Below are 22280 nucleotides of genomic sequence, written 5' to 3'. Positions count from 1 at the left end.
TTAAACTCTTTGTAGAACTTTATAAATACAGACAGATTCTCACTGGCCTTAGGAAAATAATATCCTTCTTATAAATTCATTAATAACAAGCAAGAAGAAGAGTATAAATTTTCAGATAAGATTACAATTATAAGATTTCTTTAGGGAGCTGATAATTTATGAAGAATGTAGGGAATGCATCTATGCTTGTTATGTTCTGTATATGAAATTATTTTTGAAACCTATGTCGGTGTGTGTCATAACAAGTAAGTAATATGACTTAACGTGGAATTTCCCTCCAAGTTTTAAAACCCTAGACCATGGGGGTGAGGCACTTCATTTAGGGATTCTATTGTTGAGTTGTCCTCAAGGTTACTCTTTGGAACATTGTACTCCGCTTCTGTCCTGAGCTCTCACTTCGAAATTAGAGATGGGCAAAGTCAAGCAAACAAGGCAAAGGTTAATACCGGCAGGCTAATAGGAAACAGATGGGAGTCGTCAGCTTGAAGCGAGGTCCTGCTTAGAGGCTTTCCCTTCAGAGACCAAGACTACCTGAACTGGAAATTTGACCAGGAAGGGACTCCGTAAGTGACCTTGCCTCAGAGCGCCTCAGCTGAAAGGGTGACAGAGTTCAGTGAAAGGTGATGGGTGATAAAAAGGCAGAGAAAACACAATTACCTATGGGTTGCCTCAAAACTGCAAATTTCTAATATAACAAAGAAAGCAAATGTGAATGATTTCATGAATCCATGAAGATAGGTCTGCAACTGGAAAGGTATCCTGAAAAGACTGACAATAGGTCAATAGAAATGCATCCACACTGGCTGAATCCCAGTTTTAAACTCTCCTGAGGAGTAGGAAACAGATCATGAGTAGCTGGAATGTAGGATAAATAATTACACTTTGTTATAAAACAGTAAAATGTATTGTAAATGGTAAGCAAATTATATATTGTGGATTTTCCTGATTCTGGGCAAACATTGGGGCCACAAGTTACTGTGCCTCACATTTTTGGGTTAACTCTTCAGCAGCTTCTTTAACTGCCTCTGGAAGTGGTAACTTTGGAAGGACTGACTACAAGTTGAATCAAAGTACATGGAATTGCTATGCAGCAAGTGGGAGGCGACATTTATTGAGCAACTGTTGTGTTGTAGGCATTTTGCTGGACACATACATTTACTTGCTCAGTCTCTTCAATGGCCCTGTGCTTTTTCTTTTAATTCTAACTTTTAAATATGAGGAAGCTGAGACTCAAAGAAGTAAGGAACTTGACCTACTCATACGTGGAGTAAATGGTAGGAACGCAGGCAATTCGGGTCCTTTTGATTCTGTAGCACTGTAATGTATTTTTCCTACACTTTATTATAGTTCAGGTGCATTGTTAGGATGTCAGATTCTTCATACCAATCAAATGCCTATTGCTTTTAGTTAGAGAAAATAAAATAAAAAAAGAAAATACATTACATCAGAAGTTACTTTTTTCAAATAAATTCAATTTATAATGTTCTGTTTTAGAAATTACCTACTTTTTATTGTTTAGATTTAATAATATAAATAGATAATAATGTTAAAACTAATGATTATATTCAGTTACATTTTAAGTGATGTTAGTGTGTCACAAAAAGTGGATATGTATTATATAGCCTGTCTAATATTACCTGCTCATATTGCTTTCAATATATAATTCTATTACTTTATTAAATAATCATGCCCGTATCTTCTCAAACCAATCCATGTTTAAATACAATATTTATGACTGAATTCTAACAGAGATCAGAATTTGCCAGCCAGCATTGAATGAGAAAATGCCTTCATTAAAAATTTCCTACAAATGGTCTTTAGAAATGTGTTTTAAATTTCATTCTAGTGAAACCAACTTAGAGTAAATCTTAATGGGCTAGAATGAAATAGATTTGGGATTGATTTTTCCCATAAAATATGCAAAGACCTATTTTTAAATAGATTTTTTTTCCTCTGCGAGATTGCTCCTTTTCTCTGTTTAACAATGAATTTGTCTAAAACATTTCTCTTTTTTTCAGGTTTTACTTAGTTTACAGTAGAATTGATGCCTTACAATTGCCAAGGTGGATGGGAAAATACAGAGAAAGTTTAGGTTCTAGACCATGTTAACTTTAAGCCAGTGCTTTGTCCATAGCTGTTCTCAAAAATTATGTGCAAGTTTTACTACGTTTAAAACTGTTTGAGGCTCAGTTCATTAGAATATTGTCATTTGTGAAGTGAGACAACATGCTCAATTGTAGCAAGCTAGAACACCTCGTGTTCCCCATTGTTACTTCCACGTGCACCAGTCAGACTGTATACACCAGACAACATCTCCACAAGGCAACCCTCTCCAGTTTTCTCTTCTGCTTGCTTCTTGTTAGTTACAAAGATACATACTGTGCCAGGCACTAAGCTGGTTTCAACAGCTATTTATTTAGATTGTGTGAACTGGAGCTGAACTTGAACCCAATTAATAGCAACTGAACTTGAACAAACTGATACGAAATCATTACAGGCTCAGTTCCCTGGTCCATTATCCCTGAAGAGATCATCCGACAGCACTGCAGGTGCCTTTCTATGCCAAACCTTGGTGCAGTGCCCAATCAGAAAGTGTCGGGGGGATTAGAAGTTCGGTTGCATCGGAGTTAGCTCATTACCACATTTGTGATAGCTTTCACAGTGAGGAGAGGTGGTGATCCCACTGGGCGGGATTGCAGAGAAGGCTTTGTTTCTGACACCATCTGGCACATGGTTGGCACTCATTAACACAGCACAGTGTCGATTAAAATAATAATTGTCCATGGCAGCAATGCTGCTTAGGACAGGTCCCCACCTTCGGCCTTCCCGCAAAGGAAGTGGTAGAAAGGGAAAGCTGAGGAGTTGCCTCCGGTAACTACTATCACTGGGTTTTTCATCTTTCTTGATGCCTACCCCTTACCCAAATCATCTATTTTTATTTTCATGTATTTATTTTTAGCAGCAATGTTTTGTTTGTTTATTATTACTATTTTTTGGACTGGGATTACAATGAACCTGATCCTGTTCTCATTTCCGAGGACCCTAATTATGGCACTCCAACTATACAGCTAGATGCCCTGTGCTGGACTGCAGCCAGGACAATTTTGCTAAAGGGCAAAAGTCTATGCAGTGATATTTCTTCCACAGCTTTAATTAAATATAAGATAGGGTTTACAGCTTTCCAACTTTAAAGGATCCATTAGTGGATTCAACCGTCGAGGTACTTAGTAAGACTGCACTGTCCTTAAGAGAATAAATACGGATCGACATTAGCGTATCCAGGACTTTGGCAGCATCTGCTTTGATTTGTTCACAGGAGTCTCCTTGGAAGGCTGCACTGTGCATGGGGACAGAGGTGCAGGTTTTCCAAGACAATGCTGGAGTTTGAATCCGACTTTGACTATATACTAGGTAAATGTGTGGCCAGGAGCAATCACTTCACATTCTCTTGGTCTCCACTTCCGTAGCTATGTAATGGGGTAATAGTCATCCTCAAGCGTTGCAATTGCTATGAAGATTAGCAAGCACACAAAACACTTAGAATTGTGCTTGGCACTTGAGGAGCTCTTGATGAGGTTAGCTATGATCTTGTATGTATCACCATCATTTTCTGCAGGGATTCAGGCTTCCTTGAGAATGTACTTCATCTCTATTTAATTTCCCCCCCAAATGATAGGACTTACTAGCTGTGGTAATGGAGGTGGTGGTGAAGGGGTCATTTATCCTGCTATGTTGATCAACTCTTTCTGATAAGACTCTATGATTTAATTCCTTGTCATGCTGGACCAAGGTGAGAGGAGACGATTTCGTATGGGTAATTTCCCTATAGACATGTAATACATTCACACCATGATAGTTAATGAAGCATATCATCTGTTTCTAGAGCAGATTATACATATCTCATACTACAGAAATTGTGTATTTTCAGTGCTGTAGGTCGGTGTTATCGCTCATGATCACGTGGTTTTCTCTAGGTGTGGATCCATGAACACCATATCCTCCAGCAACCTAATGATTTGTGTCCTGTGATGCTAAATGTAACCAGGGTTTTTTATTTTGTTTGCCATTTGACCTGTGGGAAAAGCCTTCAAGACACTGGCTTTCTACAGGAGTGTTAAAATATCATTCATTCCACCAAGAGAAGATGACAGACATTTGAGATTCAGGAGAAAGATGAAATGCATGAAGTTTAACCAGCAGCACAAAAAAGGGCTGCATCTTTCTTTGTATTGCTGCTGTTTATCTTCTTCCCAGCAGTGAGATGTTGAGCTTCCCCAGGCTATGATTCAGGTATTAATGCGGAGTTGAGGTCGGGCAGGAGTGTGTTCAGCCTGTGACACTTAGATAGCAAAGGCAAAGTGCTCACAGCTATTAGTCAGGAGTCTGTCTGCCCGTGATTGCATGCCTGTGGCGCATCATCAGGGTGGTTCACAGCACCCGTTAGATGGGCTCGCCGTGGCTGTGCGTTCCTTTTGACAAAAATGCCAGCATTTCTCCTATAGACCTGCCCATACGATGCATGCCCAGTGTCCTTTAGTTGTGCTAAATAGCTGGCTGCTAACATCATGGCTAACGTTTATTATCTTGGAGGAGTTGTCTCCTCCTAGTCCCTTGAAGAATATATTAGAATAAATAAATGTTTGTTTTCTTAATTGATACTTGGGACTGTTAACAGAATTCGTGCCACAGTGTTCTCTCGGGTTGTCTGGTTTCCCGATTCTCTGCCTGGGTTTAAGTGTGCACACTTCGGAATCAGCAATGAGATGGCTTGTTTTTCTGTATCCATGGAGCTGGATCAGTGGCCTGGGTTTCTGTTGAGCAGACACGTAGAAAGCCAGGTCTCTTTGGGTTTAATACGAGCCTGGCTCTGAGGCACAAGGGGGGCCGCTACTCCATGTCCCTAACCCCCCGACCACCTACCCTGACCCCACAGCACATGTATACTTTGTATCTGAACTTAGTAGTTGATTCAGCACCCCCTATTGCTGATCTGTCATTTAACTTTGTGCATCCTGATTTAGTCCCACCTGTACTGTGTTTCCCGAAAATAAGACCTAGCTGGACCATCAGCTCTAATGCATTTTTTGGAGCACAAATTAATATAAGACCCGGTCTTATGTACTATAAGGCCGGATCTTAATATAATATAATTATATTATATTTTTGCTATATTAATTTTTCCTATATTAATTTTTGCTCCAAAAGATGCATTAGAGCTGATGGTCTGACTAGGTCTTATTTTCGGGGATACATGGTATCCCTGCATGATTGCTCAACCTATGCCTGTCCCAATTTCTCAATTCTTTCCTTAATTTGAAAAACACCTTACGCAGTGCTCACTGTATGCCAGAGTCTGAACATACAGCAAGAAAAAGATCAATAAGATCTCTGCCCTCAAGAAGCTTTCATTCTGGCTGAGTCAAAAATTATACATGTAAACAGATGCACAGAGTATTTTTGATAGTAACATTGCAATGAAGAAAATTAAACAGGTTAAAGCAACAGAGACTAGCTCTGAGAAAATTAGAGGCGATGGAAGGGCAAGCATTCAGAGCTGAGGGATCAGCGGTGCAAAGGCACTAGGGCAGTCTGGGTTCATTTAGGATGATGCAGAGCCACAAAGGAAGCCAGGTGGCTGGAGGGTTGTGAGCAAGGGGTAGGGGAGTCAGGTAACAGAGAAGGACAACACCAGATAATAGTCTTGTAGTTCTTGCTAAAGAGTTGATTTCATTCTCATGGAAATGGTCCAAAATGAGGATTTGAAGCAACAAAGTACTAAATCGGATGCATTATGTCTCTGTTTCTGCCTCTTTGATTTAATCCTGGTCTCCAGTGCCAGAGTCCTAGCCACTATCTCAGCTTCTGCCTTATGTTTTTGGCATTTCATTTTTAAGATGTTCACAAATGTGTGTGCACTTGGTTGTCATTATTTTTCTGCATCTACACACCAGCTTTGCTTCCAGCATCAGCCTTCCTCCGCTATCCACCGTCATCCACCGTCACTCACAGCCCCCTTCTCCTGCAGGAGGCCCTCTGTGCCTCAGACAGACAGAGGTAAGCCCTCCTGCTCTGTGGGCCTCTGTGCTTGGTCCCTGCCACTTGTTGCTTTTCCTATCTTGTCCTGTAAGGCTTTTTCTCCTATAGGCTGAGAGCTCTTCTAAGGTGTCTCCCTTGTCTTATTCATCTGAGTTTCCCCAAACTTCTACCTCGGTGCCTTGAAGAGAGTAGGTGGGTGGGTGGGTAGATGGATGGATGAATATGTGAAGACCCACTAAGATGTCAAATCTCCTGTGAAACGCTCTCCAACAGTTGCAATTACACTTCACCCTCTTGCTCCTACAGCACTTTGCAGTGACTGTGTGAATATCTTTAGTGACATTGTCTTATGCATTATTGTGTCAGTCTCTTCAAAGTTCTTTGAGGGTCAAGGACTGTGTCATATTCATCTTTGTTTCCAAGATTTAGCACCGTTCCTAGCATTTAACAAGTTTCCAGTAAATGCCCTGAGCAAAATAAATGTTAAACAGGACATAAAGCTCCAAAAACAGAAGGGCTCTGGAAGTACATTATCAGAGTTGCCCCTTGGCTAGATGTGTTTCCTTAAGGGACTTTGTAATCCCTCGGAGACTTCCCAAAGCCAGTCGGAGTTGCAACCTGCTATGTAGCATCCTCTATTGAGGCAGATTTAGAGGGTTTTTTTGTTTCATTTTCTTTTTTGTTTTCCCCAAACACTTTTGACCATGGACTCAAAGCAAGAAAATGCATTTTATATTGCAACCTCGCCCACATATATATATATATATGTGTAACTGTCTATAAACAAAGTGTTTCTTTACCATGTGAACACAGCTTGATATTTCCTATACCATTTATGGTACAGAATGCTGATCACAACCCCTTAATTGATTTCAAGACTCATAAATGGATGGCAGAATGAGAACCCACAGAATGAGAAAATCCTGCATTCAAGGATTAAGAAGATTCTCCTAAGGTGAACTTCAGAGGAAGCAGCATGAACTCTACCTGGCACCAAAGGGGCCTGACAAACACGGGCTATTTGTTGAATATTTGCACAAAACTAGCAGTGACCATGGGGCAATCAAATAAAATAAGCCGTCACTGACAAACACTTGGGTTGTATACTGGGGGGAGGGGTCGGGGGTTCAGGAGGCGTCTTGTTAAGTTAGAATTAAATTGTGTGCTAAAAAGTTGTTGGCAGTAGGTCTCCTCATCATTCAGTCCATGTTCACATACAACATTGCAAATGTTTTAGGTAAATGTGTTTCTTCTAATATGAAACCGGGGGCCCACACATAGATACAGGGAATTTAACATTTCCTCTGCCATGTGTTTATATAAATATCGCCGTCGTCAAACATGCTCGAATAGCAGAACTATTTCTGTCTTTTTATCTCTTAAGGACTAATTTAAATCTGAGCATTAAAGACTGTTTGATACCATATGTTTGTTTTAGATAGGAAAACAAAATCCATTCTAAACATAAGCGTTTATGAATTCTGTATTTTTTAAACATAAGGGCTTATGAAATTAGTATATAGGAGTGGAAGCTGAGCTGTGGTAGGTTGTTTCATGGCCACAGATTCATCTCGTCTTCATTTGTCTGACCCTTTCTAATGTGATTTTGCTGCTCCTCTCATCCAAAGTGAGAGTGTGTTTTCTCACTCTGCTAAAAAGTGTTCTTATATGCTTTGCTAAGAATTCAACATTTATTGGGTAATAAGTCTTTATTGTGGCATGTAATTCTAGGCTGTTTTTTTTTCTTCTAAGGCTATTTAAAAGCCAGTTTTGAAAATGACCAGGGCTCTGGACAAGGAATATCACGAGTCTTTTGTGAAAATATTGGATGGACTTGAAGAACACAATCAAAGTCTGACACAAACTAGAAAGATACCCATCACACATCCAAGGTAGCTGTGTGTACATGGAAGGAACATATTAAATGACTAAATGTCACTACATATCTGAGCATTCAACCTATTTCATTTTGAGGCCCAAATATGTCATCTGTAGAAGCAACTGTGTGTGTGTGTGCTGGTGTATTTTCCAATCTAGATAGATAACATAGTATGAAATGGCCTAGATAAGCTTAGTACAAAGACAGTTGTGATAGCATCTGAACTTTCATTTATAACTTATAAGGGCAATTCCTCCTTCTTCTGTCAGTCTTTCTAAAAACAGCCCTGTATGTTGGTTTGCTTGCCCTGAGAAGACCTGAAGATGAGATTAAGATCCTTCATCTCAAATTAAAAAAGGCTTGCCTCAGGAACCATTTGACAAGTTCAAATACTGGCTGATTTAGATACTGGCCTCTTTTAGCCCCTGCAAGTTGGGATTTTTCATAGGTGGTTGGTCTTAAATTGTGTTATCAGATTCCCTCTAATTTTGGTAGATTTTGATTTAATTTGCTATTCTGTCACTTCTTATCAATATGTCTATTCATGGTGTTCAGTTATAATAAAAAACTAACCTAGTATAATACAGCACTTCTGGGTATAATGGCTTGTGATATAAGCTAGATAAAACAGGTATCACTTTCAATTTAATAAACATCTCTTTCTGGCATAATTTTGTTTATTCCTAGGACCATAGGGAAAATAGTGATATAAATTTATTCTTTCCCTTAAAATTGTCATGGATTTCCAGTTGTTGGCTTATTTTATTTAAATTGAGTGAAACTCAGTCTTTCTTGTGACTCTCAAAAATCCATTTGTTGAAATTATTTTAAATTTAAGTTGAACTCTATATCCCCCATACGTAGCATGAGCAGGCCCTCTCTGTCCAAATGTCTTTTCCTTTGAAAGCCAGAGCTTTAACGCGTTAGCAAGAGCAGTTTGCCTCTTCTGTTGAAAATCATAGAAACCCAATCTAGTGTTGTACCTGTGGCCTTTGGATTTTGATGCACATGGATCTGCCACGAGGAGTTACACAGAAAAGTCAGTAATGATCTGTGGCTCATGCCTAACGATGCCACCAGGTGAATTAGTGGCTGGTGTAATGTGCTCCAGCTTGTGTAATGGACCTATTTAGTAGCAAGACAGCAGCCATATGAAACACCCGGGTGGTCTTCAGGATACTTTCAGGTGGATTAGATTTTCAGTTATCTAATGAGGTCACAAAGGCTTGGACAGCTGGAGCCAGTTCCACATCATGGATAGAATATGACTCCTGCCTACCAGATGCGTAAGATAAGGTGCCCGAGGTCAATGCTGATCCCTGGACTCCAGGACTAGCTATGGGTCAACAAATGAGGTCTCAAGGCACAGTTACAAATGTTGGAAAAATCTGACAGGACAGAGTCAGATTTTCCTCTGGCACTTTCATTAGACATGTTTCCTGCCAGGGAAACCCAGTTTCTGTGTTTTCTGGCTTGAGCCTCAGTTGATTGACTCTAGTTTAGAATTTTAAGTACTGTTAAGTGGAAACTATCTTTTCCACATCAGAAGTGATGGCCTGAGAGGCACTAGGATCCTTTGCTACTACACAGAAGACAACATTTGGGACACACAGGCATTGGCATAAACCATCTTTTTAGTGTTCCTACGAGATAACAGTGGCTGCATAATGCATCACTTCTTCCAGTCCTGCCAGGGACTTTGAACGGTCCAATAAATGTAATGATCAAAGGTTTCAAATGCAGCTGATAAATCATACAGATTTGTGCCCAGGATGCCTTAAATTGACTTGTGGATGTTTCTCATCTATCATGAAGGACTTGGTGATTTGAATTAGTTACTTTGATGTTGTCAGTAATTGTTTGCAACTGTAGCTGAAGGGCCTGAAGGCATTGGTGATTTCTCCCTTTCTCATCTTGCAACAAGCTAGTGAAGTATTCTTTCAGAGACTGTTCTCAATGCAATGGTAGCCGTGGCCAAAATCTAGGACAAAACCAAGGTTTCATAAATCCTTAGTACAGACCAAAATCACTGCCCAGTGAACCATCCCATATAAGCTCCATGCTGAATCAAACAATCCTCCCAAGTCCAAACCCCTTAAACTGGACACATATAGAATTCACTTTATGGTTTTTATAAGGGGATTACTAAAGAAACCATTGGGATATCTCCACTTATTCTTTTAGTCAACATTTTTCTTACATTCTTAAGTTACAAATGTCTTTGCAAAATGTATTTTAACCAGTGCCTCAATACTTGAAAAAAACATGCTATAGATTGTCCCTCTTTGGTGACTTTACTGCTATTTGAATTAGATTATATTAAAACTCTCCCATTTCAATACCTTCTAGTAATGTTCTTCTAACCAGATTTCCTTAGTCTCCTCAATCACTTTCTCCTCAGTTGGTTCATGCCTAATTCATGCGAATCAGTTGGTTCATGCCTAATTTCTGGCTGAGTAAATCTCACCAGTATCCATGCATGGATATCTATCTCTAGTCTCTAAAACCATGTGCCCGTCTGCCTACTATAAAATAGCTTAGTCATCATTTGTACCAATTTGTCAATTCTTATATCTTCTGCATTTCAAAATTCTGTTTATAAGTCAGCTCTCCTGAAGAATCTTTTCAAGTAAATTCAGCTATTATCCATCTAGTTATTTCCATGGGTTGCCATAAATCTTATGAATATAGATTAACCTCATAAATATCTAGGTTGTTAAGACTGTAAACTATAGAAAACTGAAAGATCAACTGACCAGGCAATGGATTCCTTCATAATTGACAAGACTGTAGTCACTATTTCAGAGCTTCTACTGGAATTGTTTAACACTGATGTTGATGTCACTTTTATGCTCATTTATCATTAAGTCTCAAGGGTGATAAACATATGCTGCATTAGTGTGAATAGTGTTTGTTTTAAATAAATGTTGATGCTGAAGAAAGTGTTAGGTGAAGGGAAACAAACCTGACATTAGCAATTCATTACATATTGGGGCATAGATGTCTTTCCTGAAAAAAAAAATGTCCTTGTCTCGGTCCACTTCAGATTCTAAAGATTTCTGAACTTAGATGTTGATCTTGTTTCTCTAGCTCTGCTTAGTTCAATTCAGCATGCGTCTGTTAAATATCCCTCTGCTAGGGATCCTAAGTGATTGGCTAAGATGAGTTGCTCGCTGTCGCAGAGCTTACAATGTAATGTCGCCCACCTTACTGCTTTCCCACAGCTCTTTCTCACTCTTATCCCTGTTTAAGAACTTGCCCTATCCCTATCTTAAATGCCCACGTTTGTTTGTGTACTTGTTTATTATCTCTCTCCTCAGCTGTCTGCAAGCTCTACAAGATCCGGACCTTGTGTGGTCTGTGCTGATGTATCCATAGTACCTAGAAGACCGCCAGTATAGTGTTAAATGAGCAAATTCAGAGGCTACAAGAAAAAGATGTGACATACCCTAGAAAAGGTAGAGAAGCAGATCCACATTTTATGGGGCTCTCAATGTATGAAATCTGGGGAGATTGGAAAAGGAGTATATATTTTAAATTAAAAAAAACAACAACATAAAAATCAATGCTTATTTAGAATGAGAAAAACACACAATAATTTATAAATTTAATAAGCTCATATGCCAGAGATGTCAGAAAATATGGAAAACAATATTTTATTAATGAACTATTAATTGGTTACATGTTATTAATACTTGAAAATAACAATTACCTTTTTTCCTACAATTTTTGACTGCATGTTCTTTAATAACCTCTTCATATGTAATATCAGTATTTGTACATTGAATAAATGGATAATTCAATCTTTGCTTTAGCATGGTTAATCAAAATGTTTTTGTTGTTTAAATAATAATCTGGGATGTATAAACATGGCACGTCACACATACATACCTGTAATCTGTGAAAATGCTACAGGTTTGTGTCTTTCTAGCATAGGAATTTTAATTCTATGTTGCATTTTCAATTACATTTGATGTAGGAGAGCACTTCCCAGTTCTCAAGGTATTAGTCAGAACTGAATTATCTGAATAATGAATTGCATAGTTTTATACATTGGGTGAGTAAAAGAATTTTCTATAGACAGATTTGGGCTTTATTTCAAATCTTGTTTATTTTTCAGTAACCATAGCCTTCTATTTCTGGGTGCAAAAAGAGCACCGTCATTTTATTATGTCACCTGGCTCTGTAACTGTATCATGCAGCTGGGTGAACCAACACAGTGGATAATAGGGATATATCCATATTCTTCGCTAGGACCACTGGCATTAACTATGCATAGCAGTGTCTGTGAACCACACAGAGACAGTCCACTATATTCAAAGGAAATAGATCTGAACTCAGTTTCCCTTAACTGGATCCCAGAAATGCTCTTGGCCACTCTCAGTTCACCCAACAGGAAGGAGCGAGTGATTAGAGGGACGTTAGATTTGAAAGAGATAGTATTAATCTATTGCAGTTAAACTATTTTACTTTAAAGTTTACAAAATCAGACAAGCCTGAGATCACGTTGCTCAGGTTCTTCCTGGGACCTTGTAAGGGCCTGTGAAAATGAGGCGCCCTTGCATTATTCTTCATTAGCTCTATAGCAAATCTGTATGTGGTTATTCTGAGAAGTAGAGATTGGTTTATGACTTAAAGAATTACAACTGATTGCAGTGTGAGAGAATAACAACGGAGAGGACAGCACTAGCATGCACAGTGAGGTCAGAGTCTGCAGGCATTTTTAGGCATTGGCAGGTGGTCCTGTTTGGCAGGTACAGAGAATACAGTACAAAATATAATGTAAGAGGTAGATTGGAGGAAACCAGGCAGGTCCTCGGATACCAGAACAAGAAATTGGACATTGATATGCACATGCCAGATTCTTTCCTCCAGGATTCAGGAGCCTTTATCTGGCTTTATTAATTCAGGTGTCTTTATATCTGTTTGTTAATGTTTTGTTCCTTTTTCAGAATGCATGCCTTCCAAAGACCAGTAACTTCACTGCGCTGAACGTCCTCTACAGTTTGTTGGGTTCTTTTTCTGTGTTGTTTTGTTTTTAAATCTTTTGAATTTTACTCTAACCTAAAATGACCACTTCTGAATTTCTTTCATCAGCATTTCTGAAACACGTACAGGAATAAAACTTTTTGCGCTTTTCCAGTTGATATGTCCACATGTAGAATTTTCATAGTGTTTAAACTATTTCATGATACAGTTTACTCATGCTATTTAAAGTCAGTTTACACCATGTCCTGGACATGAATTAGGTCCCCAGTGGGAAGTTCCGTGGAAGAAAAAACATGTACCCTCAGGAATGTGGCAACGATATACTTCAAGTTGAAGGCATAACCATCTTTAGAGAAAAGTACAATTCCTCATAAAAGTCAGTTAAACCCCCCCTCACTTGTATAGCAGTAGCACTCCACTTTAAGCAGCTTCACAACTACTAAAATATATTGTATTATGTATGTGCTTATTCATATCTATTGTGTAGCTAATGAGTGTTCTCTGAATTACTTGCATTTGTCCCATCGTGTTTAGAACAGGCATGATTTTTGCCATACAATATGCAAGAAAAATAATACTGTTAGTCAGCTTTGAACTTCTTTGCTCCTTTTATGGCAATACTGGGGGTCACTTTCCTAATGGAGTGATATTTAAGACTAAAGTATTTGGACAGATAAAATTCTGCTAAAATTTGACTTGGTCTCTCTCATGTGGTTTCTTCATCATGGTGTTGAAAGCATGTCACAGCTGTTGCATTCATCACCGCCAGCCACCAACCTGGCCAGGCACTCCTGTAGTGAAAGCGATCTCTTCTCCGTGCTTTGTCATAAATTGTGCCACTATTGATATCATTACCATTTTTTATGAGGCTCCAGATTCAGTGCAGTGGAGTTTGTTAGGCATCATTTGAAAGGCCCTATCTGATACCCATACAATCCACACACAAAAAAGAAAATCTAGTTGTATCCAAAAACAAATGATGTACCCGTTTCACTCTTCCTTTTATTTTGGTATTGATGGGATTAATAGAAAGAGGATCCTGTCACAACATTTACATCATCCCTAAGTGAGACCATGCTCTCCAGGGAGAGGCCTTGACTCCGGAGGGAAGTATCTTGCCAGCTATGTCCATGTGACTCTGGGTTAATGTTTGCTTTTTAACTACTCAGTTTCCACCCTTAGTTTTATCTATATCCTTCTATCCAAATCCTCGTTTCTGCTGACCTCTTTAGATGAAAAGAATTGCTACTGCCGTAAAGAGATACCATTCCTTTCCTTCCATGCACCTACCCACATAGAGAGTGCAACCCCGCAGTAGAAAAGTGTCAAATGAATACAACTGGAATACAAATCAATCCACAAGACTTAAGGACTTAATTTCTCTGGACTTCAATTTCCTTATTGGCTGTATCAATCGTAGAACTATCTCCTTATAGATCTGGAAGGGGACTTTGGTGTAGCTTACCCAACATGCTTACATAGCTGAGGTGGGGAGCTTGGGCTCAGAGGCAGCAGCTTCCTGGAGGTCACACGCTACCAAAGCTGCCTGAAAGAAGGCAGATTTCCTGACCCCCAGTGTCTGTGCACCATAACTCTGGAAGACATATCTCTATTTTAATGTCATATTCTTCAATTAATGTCAAATTCCTTCAACAAGTGTTAAGTACGAGACAATTAAAAAGCTTTCTTCTTGGTGCTGACTAGTTACAGAGTCTATTAAGGAAATGTACTATATGAACCAAGATGCAGCCTTATTCATACTATTAATATTACTGATATACTATGAATATTGATTATCTGGTAACATATATCTTTTTCCTATTCATCTTTTCTAAGTTATAAATTTTTAACCATTGCAATTCATTTTCATCATCAGAGTAAATAGTTACAAATGTAGGTGTATTTCAATCACATGTTTTCCCCTGTTCATATTTATCTTGTTATCCTAAGCAGCAGTAGTTGTCAGTAGCATTGGAAGGAGAATGTGTTTTCTTTCTTCAATCTGTTTAGTGATTTGATAATCAGCAGCACAGAAGTAATTCCTCAGAGCAAAGGAAAAATGAAAGTCTAAAAAGACCAGGTTTTACTCCTCTTTGTTTATAAACAGTTTATCATGTTAACTCCACTTCCTTTCTCCATTCCTGCCACCCCACCTTTTCTCTAGGCTCACTTCTGTGGCTTTGTTAACCACTTGTCATCCTACATACCCTTCTTTCCCGTGAAGATTCTGTGAGAGTATAGAATCCTGGTTTCCTCATTATTTTGCATGTGATGCTGTTGATAGACCTCTACTGATTCTTCTCTTTTCTTTTACTTGTTTACCTCATGTTTATCTCTTGCTCACTCATTCTGGAAGCCACTATGATTTCCAGTATGAACTTCATTCTCATCTTTATAAACTGCCCAGTTGAAAACCTAGTGTCTGATTTCTCATGTGTATCAAAGCATCTTAGATTAAAGCAAAATGTTCTACCCTCGGTGGGCTAAAGCCAAGATTTGTGTTTTCTTTTTCTTTCTTCTTTTTTCTTTCGTGAAACAAATCATAGCAGTTGCTAAAACTTATTTGTTGGTCACTTTTCCTCAAGCCAGAAATATAAGAATGGTTTTAGGTTTTTGTTTCATGCCGCTTCTCATTTGCTTTGTATGTATAATCATTGCTAAATGTTCCCATGTCATTCTTTGGCTTATTATTGCATTTCTGCCTGTGACTGCTGGGTCTCTATTCACTCCCTTCCTGTTTGTTTTCTGTGCTTGAGGCCTCTTACAGCTGACAGAATGCTCTGTCAGCAGGTTAACAGGGACCTCCTAGAGCTCTCCAGGTATTAGTCACCCTAGAATGAATAGTCCCAATATTGATGAAAAGTTGGCCTTCTGATTTTGCTCTGGATAATCATTAACCATCTTTAAGTAAATCCCTGCTCTTACTCACCAGGCAACTTAGAACATATGCCTTTCTGATGTATATATGGGAGTCATGTTTAAAGCCATTGTGTGTTTCCTCTGCCCACTGCAGCGTCATATCGATGATTCTTCTGGACTTTGGGTTCAGATGTCTATAACTGTCTATCTTTCTGAGACATCTTGTAAAACCACAAAACTGAACTTTATGTATAACACATCACCTGTCATTTAAGACAACTCTATCCCGAGCACATCCGCTAAATGTAGAAATCATCCGTCCATGGGTGTGAGTGTGTGTGTGTGTGTGTGTGTGTGTGTGTGTGTGAGAGAGAGAGAGAGAGAGAGAGAGAGAGAGAGAGAGAGAGAGAGAATGAGAATGAGAGGAAGGGAAGGAGGGAGGGAGGGACGGAGGGACGGAGGGAGGGAGAGAGAGAAGAGAGAGATTGATTTTGTAGCAAAGAGACAAAAAAACCTTGTATCTATATAGATAACTTAAATTTGCGTTGGCCTTTATATTTATGTGATTCATTGATACACCAATTTGAACCTATAACTATTATGGTTGCTGCCTCTTCGAAATTATTTTTTCCAAATAGATTAGGGACCATCCTCTGGGCTCCCACAGTTACGCTTGTACGGGACACTGGGCAAATAACTGTACCCCTATTAATTCTAGTTTTACTGTCATTAAAATGATGATTGCTTGAGAACTGGAAGATGTGCCATCGTTCGTAGACATCTGGGCACTGAGTCCAGTGCTAGTTGGCTCAAAGCCTGGAAAACCTGAGGAGCCTCGTCACCTCTTTAGAGGGAAAAAACAGTGAGAGTGTGAGTACATTTTTCCTGAGTGTCACATGAGCACAGAATATACATGAGCAGTGTTCCTGAAAGAACCTGGCTTTCCTGATATGGCAAGACCATATCTTGCAAGGACAGAGTCACCAGCAGCTGCATACCTGATCGTGAGCTCTTCTGCTTAGAGGGACACTGCTTCTTTGTGGCAGTCTCTTGGCTTCCATTGTTTCTAGGCATCTGGATAAATTAATGGGACTTGATTCACTCCACAGTGTGTGTTCACTGGTATGGACTCGTTAATCCATACATCCCCCCCTGGGCACACTGTACGCGGACCGACCTTCCTGTGTACTAAAATGTTCTGTGTCCCCACATCTCCTTTAAAAGATAACCTAGAGTAAGCACCATGAGTAGTCATCTTAATATCATGGACCCCTTGTGTAATTCCTGATGTATCATGAGGCCTCAAATATTTAACTGCGTGGAAAATTTAATGCAGTTGTTTGTATAAGACTTTATGTTTTAAAATGCATAATATTTCTTATTTTATTTGGACTTTACAGCCAGTTGCTTTTAAACTGTTTCCAAGGAATACTGCTATTCTCTTGAGCTGAACTAAGGGCTCTTGCCTCTGAAGTCTAATAATAAGAGTCTTTTCTCAATTAGTTGAAAAATATCAATGAATAGCCTGGTTTTTTTTGTTTGGTTTTTTTTTTTTTTGCTGTTGTTGTTGTTGTTCCTTTTTTGAACTCCCTTCCCTCACCATTATTTCTTTTTTTTCTTAAAAGCTTTGATTTCCATGGTAGTCTGCACCTGGTTAAGCACAGAATCGTGTTCTACTATTTTAATTTACATTATTATTCCGTGAAATTAACTTAACTTTCAGAAGTTCAGCTTTTTGAGCAGATGAGACAACACTGTTCACAGTAGCAAGTCCCGGTACCTCCTCTTATTGGAATACGGGAGATTTCCTGTGTGAAAATTGCATACGAGGATGGCGCCATGTCCCATGCATGCCTTGTTTTATTTGTCTCCCATCGATTCTGTGGTATATTGTTATCACCAGGGTTTATACGGTAAGACTGTGTCAGTGAGCAGTTCAATGTCACAGAACCAGGAAAGGTGAAGCTTGGTCTGTTTGACCCCCAAACCCATGGTCCTCGCCACTGTACTGACACATGACAGTCCTGAGTGTTACTGGCCTGAGCTTACTGTTTAGGTTATGAGCTCCTTCAGGCCAGAGGTTGTTTTGTTTACTTCCCCCGCCCCTCAGGGAGGTTCTATGAAACCAGTTAGTTATTGCCCTCTCTTTGAGTGAAGCTTCCTTGTGAGGTGTGCCTTTTGTCTATTACACACAGCCAAGGATTTGCCCGAATCACCTTCAGTACTGCTAATACTTGCCTTCTGTTATGTACTAAAACATAGGGGTATCTTTCTTTGTCTTTAAGATTGTCTTTAAATCAGGAACTCAGTCTGTTCCTGACAGTCACATTCAATGGGGTTTTCACAATTTAAAAATTATTTTTTTTCTAATTAAAGTTTGTTGGGTTGACAATGGTTAGTAAAGTTACATAGGTTTCAGTTGTACAATTCTGTTAAATACATTTCAAATTGCCAAAGGAAGGGTGTTTTAAACTCTCCTGAGATAGCAGTTCATATTTAAAGATGCTCATTGTTAATCCAATATGAAATGACTTGTATGTGTTATTAACACATTAAGACAGCCAAAGGAAAATTAGGAGGTGACTCAACAGGAGACACTGGAGGTGTGGAACACAGACAAAGGAGAGAAGAACAAAACTTATTCCTGAGGAGTTGAGAGTGTTTAAGAAAGATCGGGCCATCTTGCAGATTGTCTTTTGTTAATGTTTCAAATAGTTGGTACACTGGTACAAAACTGAACTGTCTTCTTCGGGGAGATGCACTATAATACTATGGCATATTGATTTGAATACAGAGGCCCAAATACATGTTGTTATAAAGCTATGTCTTAAATAATTGAACACTTTATTATTAAAACAGCAGATATTGACAGTAAGTGACGACTAATAGTCATGTCCTCTTTAAAGTTCAAGGAAAAACTATCTAGCATGGATTCTTTAAGGAAAATATGTTGATTACCCAAGAAAAATAACAGGGTCTTACACTGCATTCACGTGTGCACATACACATATTCTGTATATATCCGTATATATGTATATGACTCATCTGAAAAACAGTATAACTGCAATTGTCATTCACTCAAATTTATGTTTCTGTGCCTCTAAATCACTTTATTTTTTGACATTGGTGTACCATGCTGGCTTTACTTGCTTTTTTTGTTGGTTTGTCTTATTTATTTGTTTTCTCCAATTTGAGATTTTTGGTCTGCAGTGTACCTGTCAGTGTTAAATGCTTGGAAACAAACCAGAGTTTTATGGAGTTTGCCCCATTTTATTTTAATTTTAAAGGACTGTAGATTGTTTCTGAGGATATCACATTTCGACTCACTTATTTACTTCATGTACATGGTAATTCACAAGCTTCACCTGAGAAACAATCTTAGATCACCCAAAGGAGGGAAAAATCAGGTTGTGTAGGGCATGGACTCTATTGTCTTAAAAACTTATGGTCCTCTGTATTGCTTCTACTCGTCTTGTTTTTAAATGTTTCATTTGGAACAGTTGCCAACAATACAGTTGCTATGTCACTTGCTTGAGAAATTTTGTTAGATGGAAATGAAGGAGGGAAACAATGTAGTGAAATATCTATTAATAAAAAATAAATAATTGAATGTGAACTTGGAATTTATAATACCTTTTGACATAGTGTTTCATCCTAAGTAGCATGTTAATTTCTTCTCATAAAATAAATTATTTTTTTAAAAATCTTCTATCTGAACAAGGATGAAAGTATTAGCAATTCTGTTTTATACAGAGAATAAGAATGTTGGAACACATAGAAAAATCAGATTTGTAAATACCTTCAAATGGATTACTTTTTATAACTGCACTGTATAAAACGAGGTATGGAAAATATTCTTTTAAACTGCAATAGCTTGAAAGAGTTGGGGAATTAGTTTTTAGAATATTGATTAATGGGGGAGTTGCATTTCTATTATTTCTATTCTCCCCCCCAAAAAAGCACACAAATAAAAAGTTAATTTTTATAGGAGACCAATTTTTACGCCACAAACAGATTTTTTGAGAGTTTTCTCTAGAGTGCCAATTTTGTATGAAACAAATTATTTTAGGCCTAATTGCAGGAACAGTAGTTAGGCTGCTAGCTCTGCTAAGGTTGAATTTCATTTGAACTTTCTAATAGTATGATCTTTTTTTCAGAATTTAATAACTGACTCAAATATTTAATAGTGGAAGCTTTCATTAAATTAAAAGAAATCAGGATATATTTTTAGAAGAACTAACTTATTTTCTTTATCAGTTTATCTACTTTAGGAGTAAAGGAAAAGAATAGAACCAATCTCTTTGTGTACATTAAAGCTATAACCCCAGCAAATAATTTATTTCAGTATATATCATTATTCAAAGTTTGGAAAGAGCCAAATAGCAGTAATAACTATACTTCTAGTTCTACTGAATAGCAAATTGCACCGACTGGGTGAATCTCTTCACTTGTCTGCGGATAATCATTCTTTTTAACACTCAAATATATTCTCTAGATCAATTTTAGATTTGCACACTGTCAACGTCGGCATTACCTAACAGATTTTGGTTAAGTAAAATGACTTGTTTTGAAATGCAAGTGGAGAAAGATGAGAGTTGAAAGATTTTGTTTCCATGTGTCATACTATAAATAGATGACAAAAGGTCATTAAATGGATTAATTTACAAGCATCCTTGAGAAATAGAATGTTTTTACATAAAAGCACATTGTAAACCTTTTTAATTAAATTGCATTGTACCTATGCACTCTCTTCCCCCCAGGGTTCTCTTGACCTCTCACCTCTTGTTTTGTCCGACAGGCACTCCACTACTGGTGAGGAGAAGCAGTGACCCAGCACCAGGCCCACCTGCTGATGCCCAGCCAAGCGCTTCACACCCCGGTGGGCAGAGTCTGAAACCTGTTATTCCAGTATGTATCCTGCCGTTTGCATTTCTAATGAAAGATCAAAGTGCCTTACCCATAGTCTAACTGGGACTTTGCAGTCTTAAGTAAGTTGATAATTGGAGATCTTTCAATAGGATATATATATACACACATATATATATAGATGCACACACACATATATATATATACGTATATATATATGATATAGTTATAATAGCTGGTATGAGCTATTACTAGTATACAGTTATAATGATAGCTTTTATTGATATAGCACTGATGATGTGTCTAGCACTGTTTTGAGTGCTTTACTAAACTTCCACATGAAAGGAAGAACACATTTTTGTCTCCATTTTACTGATAATGAAATTGAGGCACAGGAAGTTTCAGTAATTTGTCTAAGGTCACAACTAGTAAGTGGCAAAGCCAAGAATGTAATCCAGATGGTTGGTCTCCAAAGTCTGTGCTCTTAGCCGGTGCTCTGTACTGTTGCATCCCTTCATCCTCCTGCTTCATAATGCCTAAGGATATAATTTCTATATTTAATACAGATTTATGTGTTTTTCAGTGTGTCAATGAGGTGCTTAGTGAAGTCATAACATGGTGAATGGTGACACAAACTCAAGATACCGATATCATGGCTGCTGATGCCAGGATTGGGTTTCTAACTCAACATCGAAATTAAATAAAAATAAGATTACATACCAAAAGGCTTATAAACAGCTATAAGTATCACTGCTGTACTTATAATGGATAGGTGAAATGGAGAATGGTTTCCTAAGGAGACACTGTCTTTCCATATGGAACTGTGGGATCTTTCTACTAAATCCTGAGTTGCTCTGCAGAGTTGTAGTTGCGGGTTCGTCCTTGAAAGGGCCTGAGAGTTAAATTTTGTGTAATGACTGTACCATTGCAATAGGTCATCTTCAATAATGTAACCATTCGGAAGTTTCCTAAAAGAGGGTTCTTCCCCATTCTGTCTGTCTATAGCACCTTAAGAAAAAGGCAGTGTTTTATAGGCACGTAAGGTTGCTGAATGAGCTAAATGGATTTTACCAGTTTGGTATACAATATTCTTATCAAGAACCAGTGCCAATGTATATGAGGTAGGAGCCACTATATCAAATCATTGGGTAATTACTAATAGGTTTGTGGCAATATTTTTGGCTTTTTCTGTAAACAAGGAAGCAAATATCCTGCAAATATTTTATATGTAGTATTTCTGACTCAACATCCTTTAAGGAAACACATTTAATGGAAATTACTTTGATAAAAATCGTGTGTGTGTGTTCTACTGTAATTAGTATAAACAGAACCAGTATGTTGTATGGGTGTGTGTGTGTGTGTGTGTGTGTGTGTGAGTGTGTGTGTTACAGCTCTATTCATTTATCCCTGCATATCTAAACTTAGGGACTATTTAGAACTGCATTGTCCAATATCACAGTCGTTGGCTACATGTGGCTATTGAGCACTAAGAATGTATTCTAAGTATACTATGCACACTAGAATTCAAAGATTAAAATACGGAAAAAAAGTAAAGTGAAATAGCTCATTAATAATTTTCATATTCACTATATGTTGAAATGATACTAGTTTGGTATATGGGGTTGAATAAATACATTATTAAACTTATTTT

The 22280-nt window shown here is 38.1% G+C and overlaps 1 protein-coding gene across 1 annotated transcript in view; it reads left to right on the top strand.

Moving 5' to 3' along the window:
- Positions 1–22280, top strand: part of PARD3B (par-3 family cell polarity regulator beta) — a 939210-nt gene that overhangs the window by 416677 nt on the left and 500253 nt on the right. The window contains exon 4 of the mRNA XM_033112382.1: positions 20562–20671. Coding sequence (XP_032968273.1) covers positions 20562–20671 — 110 coding nt within the window. The remainder of the gene's footprint in view (positions 1–20561; positions 20672–22280) is intronic.

This window comes from Rhinolophus ferrumequinum, chromosome 8, assembly GCF_004115265.2.
Source record: "Rhinolophus ferrumequinum isolate MPI-CBG mRhiFer1 chromosome 8, mRhiFer1_v1.p, whole genome shotgun sequence".
In the NCBI taxonomy this organism is placed as follows: Eukaryota; Metazoa; Chordata; class Mammalia; order Chiroptera; family Rhinolophidae; genus Rhinolophus; species Rhinolophus ferrumequinum.
Note: the sequence above shows the minus strand (reverse complement) of the source record. Positions and strands in the feature narration are given on the sequence as shown.